Raw genomic sequence first — 24,009 nt, forward strand, 5'->3', positions numbered from 1 at the left:
ATCTTTGTGTGGCCCACCAGAGATGAAATACTACGATATGCGATACATCGCAATTTATTACTGAATATTTGACAGCACTGTGTCATTTGTTTTCAAAAATTACAAAAAAATGATTTGTATATTAGTTTTGTTGTATTTAAAATAATGTTTTATTTTTACAATAGTCCTTATATGGTTCACAGTTATATAAAGTGTATTTTTCAATTACAGCATTTATTCATTTTTGGTTGCAATTAGAGGAAAAATGAAAGCCCACGAGATCTCGGACATGACTGGGGACGAGAGGATACAGTCGACTGCAGCACTTTTTAAAGCTGATGTTTGTACATGTGAAAGTAGTAACGATTTTGTCAAGTTCAAGTACCCAGATACTACAAATACATATATGGCTACATCGGGTTTCTCGCATAAACATTCTGGAATTAATACAAATAAATCTGCTTCTTATTTATGTTTACTGACGAAATACATTTAATTTGTTCGACAAGTTTGTTCCCTCGACAGGAATTAAAGAATCGAGAGAAATAGGTCACAATGATGTCGTGTCGGTCGGCGACGAAGAAAGAACTGAGCAAGAAGTTCTCGATTAAGTTGTCAGTCACCAGTCCGACTTTTTTTGTTAGAGTCTGAGAAGACAAAGAGATTTTCAAGTGGATTTTTTTTTTGTCTCAGGAAAGAACTGTTGCCGTTGGAGATGATCTGATCCGAGTGCCTCATGGACGCCCATCTGGAGTGCGTCGCCCTCTGCTCTTTTGCCACTAGGGGTGTGAGAAAATATCTATAAACCAATATATATCACAATGTTGTTTTTTTCATTTCTGTATCAATATTTAACAGAACTGCATCAATTGTTGTTGTGGGGGGCTTTCAAAAAATGTTGTGTTGTTTATCATATCCTGGAGATGACTGAGGACGAGAGGATACAGTCGACTATTTGGACATATTTTGGTTTCAAAACAAATGAAAGCAGTTACGACTTTGTCAAGAGTCATGTGGTCTGTAAATTCTGCCACACCAGAGTCAAGTACTATAACAATATTACAAAGATTCTGGCGATGACTGAGGACGAGAGGATACAGTCAACTCCAACTTCAGCTTTTAACTTTTAAAAGCTTATATTTGGACATATTTTGGTTTCATAACAAAAGAAAACAGTTACGACTTCATCAAGAGTCATGTGGTCTGAAAATTCTACAACACCAGAGTGAAGTACTCGACAATACTACAAAGATTCTGGTGATGACTGAGGTCGAGAGGATACAGTCAACTCCAGCTTCAGCTTTTAACTTTTAAAAGCTGATGTTTGGACATATTTTGGTTTTCAAAACAAATGAAAGCAGTTACTACTTCGTCAATCGAACTTCGTAACGTCCTCAGCAGCTAAAAGAACATTGAAATCCCACGAGATCACGGCGATGACTGAGGACGAGAGGATACAATCGACTCAATCATTTAAAGCTGATGGTATCGCATCGTCAGATTCTTGCCAATACACACCCTTTTTCATTAAAACTATCATTTTTACAGAGAAAAATGTCCTTATTATGAAACGACAATTAAAATAGCTGTTACAAAATACTACACACACATCTGCACACACACCCCTCCCTCCTCTCTCTCTCTCTCTCTCTCTCTCTCTCTCTCTCTCTCTCGTCCTCTTTCTCTCCCCCTCTCTCTCTCTCCCTCCCAGAGTCACAGTGGCCACTGGATCCACCGCAGTGAGGACTGGGTGAAGCAGAGAGAGAGAGGGGGAGACTCATGATGGGAGAGCAGCAGTCAGACCAGACCCACAAATAAGAGGTGGAGGAGAGAGGAAGAGGAGGAAGAAGAGGAGGAAGAAGAGGAGGAAGAGGAAGAGGAGGAGGAGGACCAAACCCACCAGCATCCCTGGTGCGATCTTCCCTGCTGAAGGAGCGCGCACGACTCGTGTCAGGGTGAGTGTTCTCCCCCAATTCCATCAACTACACAACTGTGTGACGGAGACGCCTTTCGTTCCTTTCCCGCGCGTGCACGTCTGCGCGCACACGTTTTCTTTCTTTTTAATCCAGATGTTATGAGATATTTGCAGTCACGTGTCATGTCTCAAACCTCCCCCCCCCCCAAAAAAAAACTCTGCGTGAGATGCATGTGAGTCCGTCCTACACAAACGTGTAGTTGTGGAAAGACGCACTTGTGTTTGTGCGCGCGTGTGTGCGTGTGTGTGTGTTGCGTGAGCTGCGCAGCGTGAGCAAAACCCACCCATTGAGTCACACCACGTCGTGGTTCCGAAAGTCCGTGGAGAGGTTCCGAACCCCCCCGTGATGGACTCTCAAGGTTGGTCAGTCACACGTGCGAGAAGCGCTCACGGTGTGTACGCGTGCGTGTGCGCGTGAAATCTCGGAACATTTATTTTTTTATTCCCCCCCTCCTATTTCTACTGAAGTTTACCAATTTTTTTTTAGTGTTTTTTAAATTAAAACGATCTAAAAAAGTTAGTTTTAAGGATATTTTTAATAAATACATTTAGAGAATTAAACTAAACCAAAAACCCCTTTCAACTTATTTTGTTTTTAATATAAATTCTATTTCTCTTCTGGGCTGTTGACACAGCTTCTGAAATAATCTTTTAACAAATAACAAATGTAAAAAAAAAGGAGTCATAATTGTCTGCTTCTGTTAAAGTGCTCTCTATGGACACTTAATGGAGTCTGAAAATTTAAGCTTCTATCAACCTGACCTGTGTGTCCTCGTACGTTATCTGACTCAAATCTTTCGTTTTTTTGTCAAAAACTACATCAGGGGCGAGCGATTACTTTTCCTCAAGGGCCACAAGTTTAATTAGGTACAATTTAAAATATAAAACATGATAAAATACATGTTTTTTTTAATATATATATATATATATATATATATATATATATATATTCTTCAATTAAAAGAGAGATACTTACAAAAAGGACAAATAAAATAAACAAAAAACAAAATAAATGTGTTGGTATTAAAGGAAATGAATAATAAGAATAAAAACGAAATGAAATCGTAAGTTTCTAAAAGGGGTATTTTTACCTGACCATAGTTTGACCTCATTAGTTCCACATACAGTCAAAAGACCACAAATCCACATCTTTCAATAGCAGAAATAAATATATAACAGGAAGTCTAAACATATTGATAATAACTTTATTATTGCCATTTGGGATTTTACATCAAGTCTTTCCGGAATGTTTAGCACATTGCTTTCCTTCAGCTCCTTGAATCATTTTTTCATTGAATTCCATTCAATCTGCATCAAAAAAAGTTTCCAGATTAATTGTGGACATTTTGGAACTTTTTTATGCATTTTTTTTCAATGGGAAAGCTTGCACTGTACTATGTAGATAAGAATAAGAAAGACAAAGATTTTCTTCCAGTAAAATGATTACAAAACAACCTTCAACGAGGGAAGTTGCGAGGGATCAGGACAGCAGGATAAAATAATGCAGAAAAAGGTGGACACCTCGAAACAAAAGCAAAGCAGGTGTTAAAAAAAAGGGCAACACGAGGTCAGAAAATTCAATTTAACCTTTTATATATATTAAACCATTTCAACTTTTTGTAGGTACTAAGTCAGTATTCTCTTACATTGAGAAATGGAAGCAGTTTATATATTAAAACATTAAAGATTTTCAAAGATATCCACAAGTTTTATTAATAATGTAGTTTGGGTTTATTTTGTATTTTCGTGTTGATAGATTGAGTCTTTAAATCAGGTTTTCCGCTGCAAAGGAAACTTCTTCAGAAGGCTTTCATTTGGGAGGAGCCACGAGGCAGACCCAGAGGCAGATGGTGAGACTCCATCTATAGGTGTTGTTGGGAGTCTGGGAAGGAGCTGGAGATTTCCTCTGGGTTCACCTATAAACAGATGTTTTCAACAGTCCTGCGGTTGCCTCAGTGGTTTCCCTCCTTAACATATCTTGAGCATCGTACTCACAACTTTCCTCTACAAGACTTCCTTTACCACATACTAATCTTATCCTCTAAATAGTTCACCACTTCAACCATATTTTCAAACTTTTCCCTGATCTTCCTTAGAGATTAAAACGAAAAAATGTTTTCATATTCTTCTCTCATCGGCAACTTCATAACGATCCCCCTATAGGATTTGATGCGATATATTCAGCTTCCAATACAATTCAATACGGTATATGTTCAGGACACGACATGATTCGATACAATATATTCAGCTCACGATACGATTTTATACAATATATTCAGATCACAATTCTATATGATATATTCAGCACACAATACAATTTGATATATTCAACTCAAGATACGATTCGATATATATTCAGCTCACGATACAATTTGATAAAATAAATTCAGCTCACAATACGATTCGATATATTCAGCTCAAGGTACGATTTGATATATACAGGTCAAGGTACGATGTGATATATTCAACTTACGATACAATTCAATGCTATATATTCAGCTCAAGATACAATTCGATATATTCAGTTCACGATACGATTCGATACGATAAATATTCAGCTCAAGATTCGATACGATATATTCAGCTCAAGATTCAATACGATATATTCAGCTCAAGATTCGATACGATATATTCAGCTCAAGATTCGATACGATAAATATTCAGCTCAAGATTCGATACGATATATTCAGCTCAAGTAAGTAAGTAAGTAAGTAATATTTATTTATATAGCGCTTTTCGAGACCAGGGTCACAAAGCGCTTAAACAATCAAAACAATACTCAAAAAAGTACATACTTTAACGATTCAATGTGATATATTCAGCTCAAGATTCGATACGATATATTCAGCTCAAGGTACGATTCGATACGATATATTCAGCTCAAGGTACGATTCGATACGATATATTTAGCTCAAGGTACGATGCGCTATATTTAACTCACGATACAATTCAATGCGATATATTCAGCTCAAGATTCGATACGATATATTCAGCTCAAGGTACAATTCGATACGATATATTCAGCTCAAGGTACAATTCGATACGATATATTCAGCTCAAGGTACGATTCGATACGATATATTCAGCTCAAGGTACGATTCGATACGATATATTCAGCTCAAGGTACGATTCGATGCGCTATATTCAGCTCAAGGTACGATTCGATACGATATATTCAGCTCAAGGTACGATTCGATACGATATATTCAGCTCAAGGTACGATTCGATGCGCTATATTCAGCTCAAAGTACGATTCGATACGATATATTCAGCTCAAGGTACGATTCGATACGATATATTCAGCTCAAGGTACGATTCGATGCGCTATATTTAACTCACGATACAATTCAATGTGATATATTCAGCTCAAGATACGATTTGATACGATATATTCAGCTCAAGATACGATTTGATACGATATATTTAGCTCAAGATACGATACGATATATTCAGCCCACGATAAGATACAATTCCATATATTCAGCTCTCTATAGGATTTGATAATACATATTCATCTCCTGAGACGATACTTTCACAATCACACAGTTACTGCGGACAAACTTCAAGTCTCTTGACATTGCGTCGCAGAATCACAGCTCAACTTGTGAAATTGAAGACTTTCTGCTCTTTTAAGTCTTTTTTTTTCTTTCCTCCCAACAACCCGTGGCAGGTGCGTATTGTTCACGAGGCTAATTGAGAAGTGATGAGAAGAAACTCTTGGGAGTGAAAGAAAAAAAAGCAATTGGATGCAATCAGCCGGATGTCTGATGCAATCATCCGCAATCAGGTGAAAAATTACATTTTCCAACGTCGACTGTAAACATATTATCTGTAATAAAAAGCTTTCTGCAGACGATGACTCACTGCACAGAGAGAGAGAAACACAAACTCCGGCCAAAGATATGCAACAATATTCCTGTTTGTACGGCTGATGGTGGAGGTCTCAGGCCACGCCCCCTTTTCCCACCTGATGCCACGCCGTAGATTGTGACAGATTACAGGGAATTAAACCTTTTGTCCCCCCGCGGCTTCTATCTAAGCAATTCAATTGTCTCATTACTTTCTGGCCCAGGGGCCCGTCTCACCCAGCTAAAATTGGACCGTTATCTCCCATCTAACTGATTTTCTGCCTTCAGCCTCAAACCCGACTTCACAGACGATTCGAAATACTTTTTTAAACATGTATTCTTGAGCCGTCAATCACGGCACATGAATCGAATTTAGATAGAAGTCACGGATGATAAGGATGTTCGGTGGGCGAGTGAGTTGGATTAAAATGGTAAAGTTGCAAAGAAGGTTCAGCGTTTAACATTTTTAATATTTCAATAATAACCGAGAGCCTCAGATTTATTGAAGAAAATGAACGTCAACAACACATTAATTCTTGCAAACCTGGAACATTATTGATCTTTTGAGGCATATTTCTGAATTATTCATTTCTGTCACTCATGCAAAAGTTTAATTTCTCAATATTATGCACCAAATGTAAACTGTGTAATCAAAGTATACTGATAAAGTTCATAAGGATTTAACTAATTTAAGAAAAATGTTGTTTTTTCACTTTCAAGAAAAGTATTTTAAGGAACTCCGTGGTTGATATCAATTGCAAAACAGAATTTTTGAAACTTAATTATATTATTAGGTCGCAGGTTTTCTGATTTTTAACAAACTACAATATAATATCACTGATATAGTTTAACACATTGAAGGAATACTAATGTAATATATTCTTCAGAATGAACCCCCTCAGGTGTCAATGACTATAAATAGAGTAAATATGAATAATAAAAATGTCTAAAAATAAAGACTTAGCCAATTTTGTTAAGGTGAAGTCATTCCTGAAAAAATATATATATATTATTGTTGCTAATGTCAAAATGAATAAATAACTGCATCACAATTTCAAAACTAATCACGTAAAAAACTGCCATTGATTAATAATAGGGTTTAAATTATTATTATTATTTTTTTTATATAATATATTATTATTTAAACCTGTAAAAAATAGAAAGAAAAATATTTGACTTTCTTCAATGATTTGACTGTGTATCATTACTTCAATGAGCTGCTTTTCCTACACAAAATCTTTGAAATTGCTTTTCATTTTTGCCAAGAACGAATTAAAAAAACAGCTTGAGACCCAGTTACAACTGATGGAAGGTCATCAAGTTAAAGAAGACGAGGATAGTCGCCAGGGATCTCAAGAGCAGAAGAAGAGAAAAGGGTCAATACCTTAATAGTACTATGAAGGCAAAGCAGACGTTGTCTGTCAAAAATGTAAATATTTATACACATTTTATTATAATTCTATAGTTTTGAATAATTTTCTGACCAAGGATTGAAACACAGCAAGAGTTTTGTGGCTTTTTTCATGTTAATTACGTATTAAAACATTTTAAAAGTTTTAAATAGAGGTAGAAAAGCATCAATCAAATGTGATGCTTGAGGAAGAATCAGTCATCGTTGACTTTGTCATTTCTGTATTTTAAGAGACATTTTTAGTTCATTTTTTAATTGGACGCTTTTGCTTCTCATGTCACTCCATCACTAGATGTTCTACAGTAATTCTCACCTGTCAGTAATTTAGCACCGGAGGGTGAAGATGGTATTAAAGGTTTAATGATCCGAGAGTCTGATGGACATTGAATTGAGCAGCAGGTCGACACACTCTGAAAACTCTCGCTCTGGTTGAAATAATTCCTTCGATCAACTTGCCCTCTGACTTTCTACAGTTTAGTTTGTTATTAAGAGAAGAAACAAATCTATCAAACAATCTATTGTTGTTATTGTCATCAAATTATATTTGTTTGTTATGCTTGTATTCAGGAAACGTTTATATGATGATTATAGTGATGATGTTTATGATGATGACGATGATGATGAAGATATTGATGAAGATAATAGTGGTGGTGATGATGAAGATGAAGATGAAGATGATGGAGATATTGATGAAAATAATAGTGGTGATGATGATGAACATGAAGATGAAGATGAAGATGAAGATGAAGATGAAGATGAAGATGCAGATTAAGATGAAGATAGAGATGAAGATGAAGATTATGAAGATATTGATGAAAATAATGGTGGTGATGATGGGAATGAAGATGATGATGATGATGATGATGATGATGATATTGATGATGAAGATGAAGATGAAGATGAAGATGATGATGATGATGATGATGATGATGATGATGATGATAATAACGGTGATGATGATGATGATGATGAAGATGATGATATTGTTAATGATATTGATATTGATATTGATATTGATATTGATATTGATATTGAAGATGATGATGAAGATGAAGATGATGATATTGTTAATGATATTGATATTGTTAATAATATCGATGATGAAGATGAAGATGAAGATGAAGATGATGATGATGATGATGATATTGATATGGTTATTGATATTGATATTGATATTGATATTGATATTGATATTGATATTGATATTGATATTGATGATGATGATGATGGTGATGATATTGTTATGAATGATGAAGAACAAGAGTCATCAGGATATCTGATGTCGTGTTTGTAAAGTAACAGATCGATGCTTTTCTCTCTGAGAGTATTTCATTCCTTCAAACCTCCAGCTGCCACAAATCACTATTAATAATTCACCATCAATGAACCCCATCAGTGAACCCCATCTGTCAACCCCCCATCAATGAACCCCCATCAGTGAACCCACCATCAATGAACCCTGTCAGTAAACTCCATCATCTTAACAATCTCTCGATGTAAGACTCACGAAGTATCTTTCAACCAGAGACTCGACTCAAATGATCTTCTACTGCACCCCAGGGGTCCCTTTAATAGAGCAGATGACTTTATCTTCACCGACTCGGATCAGAAAGGATCAACTCAAAGAGTGAATGTTTTAAAGCAGTGAACGTTTACATGACATTAAAACCTCCCTCACAGAATAAATAACTAGTACACGGTTTAGTTTAAAACTGGGTTAACTATGGACAAGTTAGTGAGATCCTACAGTAGTTTACAGGACAAAACTGTTACTCCAACATCTTCATGAACGTCATCTCCTTTAATTATTCCTTCTTGACAGAATCCAACGCAAACTATTTTCATATTCCTTCTATTATATTAGCACTTTTATAATGATCCCCCAGGTGGCAGCGTTCTCTCTTATTTATTTAATGGACACACTGCTGGCCAGGACTGTAGAGATACACTTATCTCACGATACTATTCCATACTTTATATATCTGATGATACAATAGTTTCAGCTCACGATATAATCTGATGCAACATTTTTGTCTCATGATAGGATTCGATACATTATATTCTGCTGACAATACGATAAGACACAATATATTCAGCTCATGATATGATTAGGTATGATATTGTTGGCTCACAATATGATTTGATACAATCTTTTAGACTCAGAATACAATATTTTCAGCTCACAATACGATTTAATAATGATATATTTAGCTCACAATACGATTATTTCAGCTCACGATATTATACGATACGATATATTCACTTCACGATACAATATTTTCAGCTCACAATACGATTTAATATAATATATTTAGCTCACGATACGATTCGATACGATATATTCTCCTCAGGATACGATCATTTTTGCTCACAATAAGATTTGTGACAATATTTTTGGCTCACAATACGATTTGATATAATATTTTTGGCTCACAATACGATTTGATACAATATTTTTGGCTCACAATACGATTTGATATAATATTTTTGGCTCACAATACGATTTGATACAATATTTTTGGCTCACAATACGATTTGATATAATATTTTTGGCTCACAATACGATTTGATACAATATTTTTGGCTCACAATACGATATTTTTGGCTTACGATACGATATTTTTTACTCACAATACAATTTGATACAATATTTTTGGCTCACGATACGATATTTTTGGCTTACGATACGATATTTTTGGCTTACAATACAATTTGATACAATATTTTTGGCTAACGATACGATATTTTTGGCTCACGATACAATATTTTTGGCTTACGATACGATATTTTTTGCTCACAATACAATTTGATACAATATTTTTGGCTCACGATATGATATTTTTGGCTTACAATACGATATTTTTGGCTCACGATACAATATTTTTGGCTTACAATACGATATTTTTGGCTCATGATACGATATTTTTGGCTCATGATACGATATTTTTGGCTTACGATACGATATTTTTTGCTCACAATACAATTTGATACGATATTTTTCGCTCACGATACGATTCTTTGGATATTTATTTTCCTCACAATAAGATTTGATACGATATTTTTCGCTCACGATACGATATTTTAAGCTCACAATACGATTCAATACGATATTTTGGCAACTATCATAATAACTATTTTCAGCCAGAAATGATCAGAAATATAAATAATTTCTTAGATAAGATTATGCAGAAGTCAAAAGGAGCTGAGGAGGAGAAGAAAAAAAGGTTAAATCGCCTCCTGGCACCTGAAGAAGAGCAAGTTGCACCAACTTGGTTTGCCGAAAAATAATTTGATTTTAAAAGTGTGGAAATGGCCTAGAATGGGTAAAAATTTATACTTTAACACAAACAAGTTTATAATATTGCACAACATGGCGTCTCCTCTGATGGAAGGTAGTTTTCTGAGCTCAGCGAGGAGCTTCAGCTGAACCTCATCTTTCCGAGTGTGTGAGCATCTGTGTTACATCAGCGGGAGAACACGCCTGATTTCACTCCCGTCAGCCTCCGCGGGAAGGAAAGGTTGAATCTGAGACGCTTAATCATCCGCCGAACGACTCCTTCCCTCCCGTGATCACGACGGCGAGTGTCAGACGTGGAAAAAAACAATGGTGCGAGCGTCGCGTCAGAGTGTCGCAGTAATCACACGTCGCTCCTCGTCAAGACAGCAGGCGCCGCAACAATCTTCAAAAACATGTTGTCGTTCCTCCTGCTCCTCATGCCAGCAAATGTCACGCCGGCTAATTTTTTTATTACAAACACGGTTCTTGCTTCTTGTCAGTGAAGGTCACCGGATGACGTGGTCTGGGTCTGCCCCGGGACCTCCTCCTGGACCAGAACTGCTCATTCGGGAGGATCCGGGGGGAAAGATCACTGCCGGCTCTTCTCCCCTTTCTGGTTGCCTTTTAGCTCAGCTCTTTCTTCACCATCGTTCCTTCTTGTGATCCGCATGAGGAAGTCTGTCGTCTCCAACCTTCACTTGACATTTCGACCATTTCTGACTCAACGAAAATGTCTTAATTTACGTCATAAACATTTTTTAAAAGGTTTAAAAACTGCTAATTGTGAAGCTCTTTTAACTACTTCCTGTCCTTCAAAACAAAATGTATAAAGTTATTTTTAAATTAATTAAATGGTGTTTTTTTGACCACCCTGATTGAGTATCTTTAATTTAAATAAATATAAAATTAAACAAGTTATAATTATGTAAAATAAAACATTATAAAACATATGACGTTTTATTTTCTCAAAAATGTATATATATTCAATAAAAATATATTACTTATAATTGAATTCATTACAATCAATATCAATTAAATAAAGCATACTCATGTAGAATATTTATTTATTAACAAAAATATATTTTTTAACTGTGATTGTGAAATACGTGCAAAAACTAAATAAATGAATCAACATAAAATAATATTTTCTCAATATATTGTATATTTAATCATAATACATAATTATAATTTAATTTAATTATAAGTATATAGATTAAGTAAAATCTCGACGAAAAAATTGTAATGTATAAAGAATTAATGATAATAAATAAATAAAATCATTTAACATTATTTTCTCAATATATTATACATTCAATCATAATATAACAATTATAATTGAATTGAGTGACATTTATATAAAATAAATACTAATCATCTTTTGAATATAAATACATAAAAAATATTCTTCTAAATAGATATTTATTAAAACACAATTTAGTAATAATAATGGAGTTTAATGAAATGAACTTATTAACCAAATAAAGCACAATTATGTAAAATATTTTATTTAATTTCATAATAAAAAATGTGATTGTGGAAAACAGAGGAATAAAGTGAAAGAATAACAGAAAACAATCAAATTATAATATATATTTATATATACATTTAATATTTTACTTGTGTTACGTTGAGGAAAACGTTATGTTATTACAACTAATCATAGGATTTGAAGAACATTCGGTTCTGGACACTCGGATGAAAACGTTTGACTCAAAAAACGGTAAAAAGATCATCTTTTTTTAGTGTTTTTAATCATCTTAGAAGCTCAGAGAACGTGAGCAGAGGGACGACCATGTGCAGGTGAGAGGAGGATTAAAACATGAAAGATTCCAAAAAACTTTAGAGAGAAAAAACGATAAGAAGTTTATTTTAATGATATTTTGATTGTATCTCCATCACATCCATCAAGACTATCATCTGACGACCTGTTGCCCTCTGACCCCCACAGATGAGTTCCTGCAGCAGCCGAGCACTGACCATCCTGTCCACGGTGTTCGGAGCCTGCGGGCTGCTGCTGGTGGGGGTGGCCGTGTCCACAGACTACTGGCTGATCATGGTGGAGGGCATCATCCTGCAGACCAACCAGAGCATGGAGGTGAAGATGGCTCTGCACTCGGGCCTGTGGAGGGTCTGCTTCGTGGCCGGTGGGTCGCGGTCTTTAAAAAAGCTTGTGTGTCTCCGGGGGTTTGTTTTAACCTCCGTCTGACCTCCTCTCAGGAGCGGAGAACGGGAGATGTGTCGCCTCAGAATACTTCACTGAACCTGACATTGAAATCACCACCGAGAACACAGCAAACATCCTCAGTGAGTAGTGCACCACATCTTAGTGCTGCTTACGCCCCCTGCTGGTGCATCACAGGTACTGACGTTCAGCTCGACAATTAAAAGAGCGTTTTTTATTCAACATATTATCGGTAAATTTGAAGAAAATCGGAATAAGTTAATGTCCCTTAATATAAATAATATTTTATTCATTTTTATAGTTTAATGTTCACAAATCTTTTTTTTTTAATATATTAATAATTTAAATTAAAATATTCCATTGAATGAACAACATTATTAAAAAATATATAAATTATTGTTTTAAAGTAACTTTTAAATTGCTTTTTTATGTTTAGGTTTAATAATTCGACCCTGATTTTTACTATTTAAATGTCCCTTTTGATTCAACCATGAAAACGACAACATTAATATCATGTTTTAATATTTGATCAAATAAGGTCCTACTTTGTTGTGATATTTTTTTTGTTCTCAATATTGTATAATTTCTTTTTATTTTTCTTTGATATTAAGGGTTATTTTTTAAATTATATTCTCAGTACAACACTGACATAAGAATATCAATTTTACAAAAATGAGAAAAATATGAGTGCTTTTGGAAACAAACTCAAGTAAACATTAATTCATGTGTTTGGTTTTTTTTGTAATAACATGAACATCAAGATATTCATTTACAACATTTAGATTTTTGTGGTGTTGTTGTAATAATAAAATAATAAAAACAAATCAATTTGATAAAACAATAAAATAAAACAGGATAATTAAATATAAGTTTCGGGCAGCTACTGGTAGACTCTAGTTTTCAGTCACGTTTACTGCAAAAATAAACCTGTAAACTAGTGAAAATTTGTAAAACACAAACTCTATAGAAATTAATTGTCTAATATTTGGAGACTCCTTCATTAAATTGTATTAATATATTAATAATTTTTATATAAAATGAGTGACTCGTAAACTAAAGTGGGCTAAAGCTTGAAAACAATTATATTTAACCTTGTACATGAGGCAAAATGAAATTCTATTAAATAATTTAAATAAAAAGATAAATATAAAGATCAAAATATAAAGATAGCAATTTAAAATATTAAGGCACTAATTGACAAAGCCTACACTAAACAAATATCAGTAAATATGAAAAAATAAACATAAATATATTATTAATTTATACACAAGTGTCATTAGTATTTACTTTTTTGGAAGAAACATATTGAAAACGTAAACCTAGCCTCTTAAAATAAAACTAATTAAACAACACGACTGTTTTTTATTAAAGGCTTTTAATTTGAAAATGTACTGAAGCAACTTTTGCTGATTCATGTGTAGGATTGTGAACGTAAGAAGATATTTGTGCTAATGTTTCCTGGTGTGTCTCCTGAAGAGATGGTCCGCACGGCCACGCCCTTCCCCATGGTGTCCCTGCTCTTCGTCTTCATGGCCTTCGTCATCAGCAACATCGGACACATCCGACCTCAGCGCACCATCCTGGCCTTCGTCTCCGGCATCTTCTTCATCCTCTCAGGTGAGGCTCGCCGTCGTTATCGTCTTTTCTAATTAACACCTGTCACTCCGTGATGATGACACGTCCTGGCAGACGCTCCTCCACTGTTCCGGCGACAGATTGTTCGCCACAGAAAACTGACTTAGTGTTTATTTCCGTCTCATTACTGTGAAGATCTGCTGCTGTGAGGTTTAACACCAGTATCAGTACATAATATATAGATAACATACACATAAAACAAATAATTGTATTATACTGCATGCATATCCTTAGAAAAAGTAGTATTATAAAACACAATATGACATAATATACCATGATATATTAAAATATATGTATATACGATATACATGATATATATGAATATCCATAAAAATACATAATATATTCACATCATAATTCCCGGAGATAAATACCATAAGTTGGATAAACAACTCTGTAATAGCAGTAGCCACCTATGCTAACCACGCTAAGCTAAATTTATTTTTTATATTTTGAATTCAACTTGTTTTAAGATATTCTATAATCTCCCCATGACATGTTTTTTTTTGTTTTTTTTTACAATAAATAAGTAGAACAGATATTATGAAGGTGTAAACAGAGGCGACTTTACGCAACATTATCTCGACTTAAACAAAGATGGCGTCCGTTAAAACAGATTTCAAGTAGCAATTTATTTTTAAACTAAATCATAATGATCTTTTTTTTTTAGATAAAGGTTGAGATAAAACTTTTGTAATCCTCCGTAGAGAACAGAAATTGAGCTTATTTCAAAAGTCTTAAGGTTGTTTTTTTTTTAAGTACAGATGTTTAGTGTTAGCAGCGTGTTAGCAGCGTGTTAGCAGCGTGTTAGCAGCGTGTTAGCAGCGTGTTAGCAACGTGTTAGCAACGTGTTAGCGGCATAGCATGAGGTCACCATGTCAGGTTTTCATGCTTGAGTGAGTTTCCTCCGGGCACTCCGGTTTCCTCCCTCACTGGGGTTAGCTTAAGCAAAACCATATAAACAATCCACATGTTTAGAAATACACAAGAAAGTATATTGTCAGGAAAGTACATGAATACTATTACATGTTTTAAAGATCTGGCTTTCAAAGTTAGTTATTTTTAATTCTATTGACATGGACAGGGATTTATTGTGGAGATTTCTGATTCTTAAATTCATTTTTGTTCTCTCTTTTGGAGTATTTTTATTTTTTTTATAGTAGATTGTTAGTTTTCTCAATTCATAATTATTAGCATTTAAGGTGTTGTTTTTGTTTTGTTTTTCATTTTAATTTTGTTTCTGTCAGTGAAGTTCACTAGATTATATTAGATTACATACTTTCCTTTAAAATAAAGATAAATAAAATGTATTTAAAAATGAAAAACCCTTAAAGCACACTAACATGTTTTTCCCTATTATTCTTAACTTTAAATTGAGGATACTTAAGTCAAACAAAAAATAAAAAATAAACTACGACTGCGAAACACCATTGAAAAATAAATAAATAAATATATACATATACAATACTGTATTTCAATATATTATACTTAATCGTAATATAGTAATAATTATGGCTTAAACACATTTATGGAATTAATTTAAAACATTGATCCCTAAAAACTACAAGATAATAATAAAGCTATTTTTTTGGCGTGTTGCAGTGACGCGTCTTAAACAGCAGGGGGCTCTAAAATCAGTATTTCCCTGCATTAAACTCGTCCGGAGCCAAATCCGAGTCCAGTCAGGCCTGGTTCTGGTTCTGGACAGAGTCATCTCAAACACTGTCTGCTGAGACGTTAGGGAGTGAGTGATGTCAGGGGCCACACACTTATGTAACAGCTTATGTAATACACGTCATCATGGGGGGGGTCGCTCTGTTTTAATCAGCGGGAGATAAACGATGAATTATTCTAGTCTTTAATGAACTTCACTGCTGACCCCGTGACACACACATCCTTCATTCTAATGGATGGAAGATAATAGAACTTCTCTCTTGGTCTCATGAAGAAAATGTACTTTGTTTAAAGGCTGATACGATAAGACATTTATTAACCTTTTTATTTATTCATGTTAAGCTTTATGAAGATGTAGATTCATTAGTGTTGTGTAGTTGTTCTACAATTCTTTATCAGTTTCAGATTAGGCCTGGAAAACAATTTGTCTTTTTATTTAATAAATAGTATTATATAGCAGTTAGTAGTGCTATCTCAGATCTGAAATGTTCATTACAGTGTGTGTGTGTGTATATATACTGTATATATATACGTATATAACCTCAAAATATTTTTTCGAATTTTGTGTAATTGTAATTCTGTATTTTTTTTCCACCTCACACCTGCTATTATATTTATATTTGCAGTTTCATTTTTCCACAACTCTTTTGATCATAATTATATTTTTAAAAAAAAGTGTAGTTGTTTTAAATGTATAATCAAAAATGTTCCTTTTTTTTAAATCAAAAAATTATCAATTATTTTCCATGAATTTCACTGTCGTGATGAAAATGTTGTCTTGACAAACCTAAATCCCAGTAAAAGGGCAATAATACCATATATTGTGATACAGTAGGAACAAGTATATATTTGTAGTATTGTCGAGTACTTGACTCTGCTCTTGAATCATTTTTTCATTAACTCTTGACGAAGTTGTAACTTATTTCATTTGTTTTGAAACCAAAATACGTCCAAACATCAGCTTTAAAAGATGCTGGAGTCACTGTATCCTCTCGTCCTCAGTCATCACCAGGATCTCATGGGATTTTATCATTTAGCTGACGTAAAGACTAATCTAATTATTTTATTTACCACATGCTTTATTGAAATATTAACCATAAAAAACTATGATGACAAATCATAAAAAATATAATATCATTTTTAAGCCATTTTTGATACAATATCATGACAAACTATGTATCGCAATATTTAGGTTTATCCATATTTTCTTACACCTCTATTACCGACAGAGACAAACTGGTGATATTTTGTGATTGGTTGTCTTTCGAAAATGTGATGGACTGGTGGCATGTCCAGGGTTTCCTCTGCCTCTTCTCCCGTGTAGCTGGGACACGCTTCAACCATCTGCAACTCCTTAAGAGGTCAATTTAAGATAAGCTTTCGTTATCTCTATTATTTTCCAAAGAGAAGCAAGAGAGTTTCCAAATGTTGTTTGGATGCTTAATCACAGATTGTGCGACTGCACGATTGTGTCAGAGTGTGTAGCATTTGTCGAGCGCGACGCCTCGTTCCATGTTTCACAGCCAAACGAGCAGATGTTGAGGCTGCAAGCCATGTTAACGCTGTTTACTGGGATGTTTCTGGCACTTTCCGACTGCAACTTTCGAAACGAGCTTCATCTTGTTGCTGATTATTTTAATTTAAGAATAGAAAGTGATTCTTTGTTTCTTATCCACAACTTTTGCTTCTGTTTTTCCATTTTTTCCTGGTCCTGGTGTAGGTCATGGTTTATTCATTTTCATAACGACAACTTAACCTTTTGAAATATACATTCACGTGAAAGAGTGTTTAGTGCAGCAGACGCCGAAGAATTCCCTCCATCTTTCTTTGAATATTGATTATTTGCTTTCGGCCATTTGCTGCATTTCTAAACATGTGAAAAGGAAAAACATGTAACTGATGTGATGCGTTATTATTATCACATGTCAAGCTCTTATGCACTTGTGGGTTTTGAAATATAGAGTTGTGTTTATTTAAAGATTTTAAAAAGCAGGAGTTTTGTCATTACAAACATCTCACTATTGTTCATATTTGAACATTTCTAATGAATAAATAATATAAAACCGGTTACACCGCCACCTTGTGGACATTGTGGACATTATAATTAAAAGAGAACATTAAGTTATGCAAAAGAAAATCTGAATTGGAGGGAAGGGAGGATATCGGATAATTTTATATGAATATATATTTTTTATATTTTTCTTTTCTTTTTTTCGTTACTTTTTAGAAAATACAATTACTTTAATAACTGTATCCCTTGAAATGTTATTATTTGTATTCATTTATTTGATCTCTTTGTTTCATCCATACACAAAATAAATGATTTACTTGTATTATTTCTTTCTTTTTTTCGTTTGATTTAATTTTCTAAACATACAAATTGAATATTTTTTATTCCTTTATTTTAGTTTCATCTTTATAGTTTCATTTTATTTTCATACGAGTTGAATCATTTATTTATATATTTAGTTTCTTTATTATGGTGTGATCTCTCCAGTTTTACGAATTTATTTTTATTTTTATTTTTTTCTTTTACGCATTTTCTAAACCTGACCATACGAGTTTAACTATGTATTTATTTTACTGTGATTTATATATTTAATTTCTTTATTATGGTGTGATCACTCCAGTTTTACGAATTAATTATTTGGATTTTCTTTTTTCTTACTCATTTTCTAACTGAAAATATCCCTTACCATACTAATTGAATTATTTGTATTTTTTATTTTACTATCTTTCCATTTTTCTTTTAGAATTATCTTTTTATTTATTTATTTTTTTTACATTTTCTTCCTTTGAATTAATTTTCTAAACCTAACCCTAAACATACAATTGAATTATTTTTATTATTTTATTTTAGTGTCTCTCCATTTTCACGAATTCATTATTTGTATTTTTCTAATTTTGTTTACTCATTTTCTAAACCGGACCATAGCCCTAACCAAACTAGTTGAATTATTTGTATTTTTTATTTTATTATCTTTACATTTTTAAAGAATGTTATTGTATTTTATTTTGAATAAATCTAAACCTAACACTAAACCCTACAATTATTATTCCATTTAAATAGTTTTCTATCCCTCACCATAAACGATAAGAAATAGATGTATCTTTGGGTATCACTGTCAACCTTCCAACGAGATGGTTGTGTCTGCGCCTCAGGTCTGAGTCTGGTGGTGGGTCTGGTCCTCTACATCTCCAGCATCAACGACGAGGTGATGAACCGGCCCCGGGAGCCGGAGCAGTTCTTCAACTATCACTACGGCTGGTCGTTCGCCTTCGCCGCGTCCTCGTTCCTGCTCAAGGAGGTCAGTGTGTGTGTGTGTGTGTGTGTGTGTGTGTGTGTGTGTGTGTGGGTGTGTGTGTGTGTGTGTGCGTTCCTTGCTCACGTGTTTTAAAATGACATTTCCATGTCTTGGACCTGAGTCGAACAACCTGCCGACATCATCGTCTATTCTGAAGACGTGTGTGTCAATATTCATGTGCAGGGTTCTCTGAGTGTGTGTGTGAGTCCATGCATGTATTCATACATGACCCCCTCACTACACACACCCCCCACTACACACCCCCCGCCCTCACTGTACTGTCTGCTTCATCAGCTGCAGCACTAATGTGGTGCAGAGGCTTCAAACACAATCTCTTCTTCATCCTTTCACTGACGTTTTCATCACTTTCTCCATCTTTATGTTACAAAACCAACTGTGTTGTGTGTCTGGGATCATGTGTGTGTGAGTCAGAGAACCATTGTGTGTCTAATCATGTGTAGTGTGTGTCTGAGATCATGTGTGTGTGTGAGAGAGAGAATCATTGTGTGTCTAAACATGTGTTGTGTGTGTCTGAGATCATGTGTGTGTGAGACAGAGAACCATTGTGTGTCTAATCATGTGTAGTGTGTGTCTGAGATCATGTGTGTGTGTGAGAGAGAGAATCATTGTGTGTCTAAACATGTGTTGTGTGTGTCTGAGATCATGTGTGTGTGAGACTGAGAACCATCAGGAGTGATTGTGTGTCCAAATCTGTGTTGTGTGTCTGAGATTGTGTGTGTGTCAGAGAGAACCATTGTGTGTCAAAAGATGTGTTGTGTGTGTCTGAGATCGTGTGTGTGTGTGAGAGAGAAACATCAGGAGTGATTGTGTGTCTAAACCTGTGTTGTGTGAGTCTGAGATTTTTTGTGTGTGAGAGAGAACCACCGTAGACGTTTGTGTGATAATAAATGAGATGTGTGTCTAAGCCTGTGTTGTGTGAGTCTGAGATTGTGTGTGTGTGAGAGAGAATACCACAAAGAGTGTTTGTGTGTCAAAACATGTCTTGTGTATGCCTGAGATTGTGTATCTGCGAGAGAGAGAATCATCAGTGTGTTTGTGTCAAAAAATGAGATGTGTGCGTGTGTGTGTTTGTGTGTGAGAGGAAACCATCAAGAGTTTTGTGTGTCAAAACATGTGTACTGTGTGTCTGAGATTATGTGTGTGTGTGAAAAAGAGAGAGAGAGAGAACCACCAGTGTGTAAGTGTAATAAAAAATACCTTTTTTTGCCTGAAATTGCATGTGTGTGTGTGTTAGGTTGTGTACGTGGCTTGATGCAGACAGTCATACAAATACTAATACCTAAAATTTGTGGGTCATCTTGACCCAAAACATGTAAATTAAGTGTCTAAATAATACAACACAGTAAGGAGTGAGAGTGGGAAGGCAGCCAAGCAGCATCCCAGCAAGGGATGGAAAAAGGATTTGTCGCAGTTTGAAACTAGTTGTCGTGTTTAAAAAAACAAACGTATAGGTTTGACCAGTTGTTTGCGTATGTTTTTGAATAGTATGTTCTTGAATAGTATGTTCTTGAATAGTATGTTCTTGAATAGTATGTTCTTGAATAGTATGTTTTTGAATAGTATGTTCTTGAATAGTATGTTTTTGAATAGCATGTTCTTGAATAGTATGTTCTTGAATAGTATGTTTTTGAATAGTATGTTCTTGAATAGTATGTTCTTGAATATTATGTTTTTGAATAGTATGTTCTTGAATAGTATGTTTTTGAATAGTATGTTCTTGAATAGTATGTTTTTGAATAGTATGTTTTTGAATAGTATGTTCTTGAATAGTATGTTTTTGAATAGTATGTTCTTGAACAGTATGTTCTTGAATAGTATGTTTTTGAATAGTATGTTTTTGAATAGTATGTTCTTGAATAGTATGTTTTTGAATAGTATGTTTTTGAATAGTATGTTCTTGAATAGTATGTTTTTGAATAGTATGTTCTTGAATAGTATGTTTTTGAATAGTATGTTCTTGAATAGTATGTTTTTGAATAGTATGTTCTTGAATAGTATGTTTTTGAATAGTATGTTCTTGAATAGTATGTTCTTGAATAGTATGTTTTTGAATAGTATGTTCTTGAATAGTATGTTTTTGAATAGTATGTTTTTGAATAGTATGTTTTTGAATAGTATGTTCTTGAATAGTATGTTCTTGAATAGTATGTTCTTGAATAGTATGTTTTTGAATAGTATGTTCTTGAATAGTATGTTCTTGAATAGTATGTTCTTGAATAGTATGTTCTTGAATAGTATGTTCTTGAATAGTATGTTTTTGAATAGTATGTTCTTGAATAGTATGTTTTTGAATAGTATGTTCTTGAATAGTATGTTCTTGAATAGTATGTTCTTGAATAGTATGTTCTTGAATAGTATGTTTTTGAATAGTATGTTCTTGAATAGTATGTTTTTGAATAGTATGTTCTTGAATAGTATGTTCTTGAATAGTATGTTCTTGAATAGTATGTTCTTGAATAGTATGTTTTTGAATAGTATGTTCTTGAATAGTATGTTCTTGAATAGTATGTTCTTGAATAGTATGTTCTTGAATAGATAATTTAAAATACATTTATATATATTTCTTGTTAGCGAAGGTTTTATCCAACATTCTCCCACGACTTTCTCCGTCTCGTCCCCTCAGGGCGCCGGCGTCCTATCGGTCTACCTGTTCATGAAGCGTTACGCCGAGGAGGAGATGTACCGCCCCCACCCCGCCCTCTACCGCCCCCGTCTGTCCGAGAGCAGCGACTACAGCGGCCAGTTCCTCCACCCGGACTCCTCCTGGCCTCCGCCCAAGAGGGGCCGCCGGACCTCCGAGGCCTCCAGCGACATCTCCATCCAGCTCAACCAGCCTCCGCCGGTCCCTCCAAAAAACAGCCTCCAGGTCGGCGGCGGCGGCGGGGTCAAGACCAGCCCCCCCGCCGCCGCCGCCGCCGCCTACTCGTCCTCGGCTAGCTACCAGGTCCCGCCCTCGGTGTACCCCTCGCAGCACACCCTTGTCCGGTCGCACGGCTCGCACCCGCAAGGCCAGACGCTCCCCATGGCCATGCCGCCGTCACCGGTGCCCCCGCCTCACTATCACGCCCACATGCACATGAGCGCCTCCCCCTGTTAGAGCGAGGCATTGACACTCCCGTGTAAGATGGTAGAGTTCGGGAGGTAAGTGACGATGTAGCAAAAACGTTTTATACTGTAGCAAACTGTGAGGTTTAGCCGACGATGTTTAAGTGTTAGCTTGACTGACAGGAGGGTGATGATGATGATGATGATGGGGTGGGGGGGGGGCTGCAGTACCCCCAGATGCTGCAGTGCTGCGGGGAAACTGAAACGATGGATAGAAGAACATGTTTTCTACATATGTCGGTCCTGCTGAGGCGGCACTTTCTTTTGTACAAAAGCTCTATGACTCGCGAACATCATCGCTGCCACTGCTGTGTGGATTATTATTATTAGTGTTTATTAAATCTGTCAATCTCTACTATATTCTTGCTTTAATATCACAAATACACATATTTTTTTCTTTCAGCTACAATGTAAATAGAAGTTTAAACACGTGATTGAAAGGCACAATCTTGTCGCAAAAAAAAAAAGACTCTACTGCGGCACTCGAACCGACAACCTTTTTCCCTGGGAGGAAGTCTACAATCATGACGGTGGGGATTTACTGCCCTCCACTGGAGACTTGGCGAACTGACTCTGTCAACACCCTGGGAGTGTTGTTTTTTTTAATTAGGGTTTGACATTTGATTTGTTAATTATCTGCTTTTTTTTGCACAGAAAAAAAAAATCCAAAATAGAATCATGGCGATAGTATTACAAGTATTACTGTTTATAAGGTGCTTATTTAATTATGATTTGCCTGCAGAATACTTTCCTGTTTACACGTAGCTAAGGTGAGACATCTGAAGCACTTTGCTTTGGTGCATGAATTACACTGAATTTAACTTCACTAAGAAATGTGAAAGTGAACTAAAATTATATTTGTATCTTTAACTGTAGCTCATAATAAGTGACACTGGGATGAATGTGAGAAATTAGGAGATGATGAGATGAAAAAAATACTAGAAATTAAATGTATTTCTGACAAAAAACAAGTATTTTACTCTTTATTTTTTCAAACTTGTTCTTCTTTAAATGCCGCTCACCGATCGGTGGCTCTGACTCGTCTTTAGGTGTGTGTGAGTGGAATGTTCTGCCCCTCGCCCCAGGTAGCTGGGACACACCCCCAGCCCATTTGACACCATTATCAGAATAATATGAATATATATATATAATAAATAAACAGTTCCCTATGAAGAAATATTTCTCATCAAAGTAGGAATGTTGGCCAAATGTTGAAAATTTCGTTTTTTAAAGTTTCAGAGAAACGGGATAATTCGACCTACTTTCGTTACTAAAACTTGTAAAGATGGCCAAAAATTAACGTCTCTGAAATTGATGTCTTAAAATAGTTCAAAATCTGGTGGACCATGTCAACGCAAATAAATGTTGCCCAAATATTGAAAATGTTTGTTTTTTTCAAGTCTCAAAACAACAGAAAATTTCGAACTAGTTTCATTACCAAAACTTTTAATAATGGCCAAAAATTGAAAACTTACTTAAGGTTATTTGTTGTTGTTTTTTTTCATATTGTTAATTTCTTTTATACCGTGTTTTAATATCCTACAAAAGGTATTAAGAATAACATATTTATTATGTTAGATTCAGATCAATTATTTTT

The 24,009-nt window shown here is 34.9% G+C and overlaps 2 protein-coding genes across 2 annotated transcripts in view; both read left to right on the forward strand.

Moving 5' to 3' along the window:
- prkcg (protein kinase C, gamma) overlaps nt 1-24,009 on the forward strand; it is a 70,222-nt gene that overhangs the window by 26,282 nt on the left and 19,931 nt on the right. The window lies entirely within an intron of this gene.
- Nucleotides 1,771-22,509, forward strand: cacng7b (calcium channel, voltage-dependent, gamma subunit 7b). Its single transcript, XM_087812721.1, has 6 exons — nt 1,771-1,934; nt 12,439-12,634; nt 12,708-12,794; nt 14,149-14,289; nt 19,144-19,289; nt 21,931-22,509. Exons 2-6 carry the CDS (start codon nt 12,439-12,441, stop codon nt 22,402-22,404), a joined length of 1,044 nt encoding a protein of 347 aa, XP_087668847.1. The 5' UTR covers nt 1,771-1,934; the 3' UTR covers nt 22,405-22,509.

This window comes from Callionymus lyra, chromosome 17 (assembly GCF_982586985.1).
Source record: "Callionymus lyra chromosome 17, fCalLyr1.hap1.1, whole genome shotgun sequence".
Classification (NCBI taxonomy): Eukaryota; Metazoa; Chordata; class Actinopteri; order Syngnathiformes; family Callionymidae; genus Callionymus; species Callionymus lyra.

What these genes read in the sequence shown, in the direction of transcription:
- cacng7b (XM_087812721.1), top strand. Translation starts at nt 12,439, where the DNA reads ATGAGTTCCTGCAGCAGCCGAGCACTGACCATCCTGTCCACGGTGTTC. An exon ending in GAACACAGCAAACATCCTCA is followed by an intron (nt 12,795 to 14,148) that starts GTGAGTAGTGCA and finishes TGTCTCCTGAAG; the next exon opens with AGATGGTCCGCACGGCCACG. An exon ending in CATCTTCTTCATCCTCTCAG is followed by an intron (nt 14,290 to 19,143) that starts GTGAGGCTCGCC and finishes TCTGCGCCTCAG; the next exon opens with GTCTGAGTCTGGTGGTGGGT.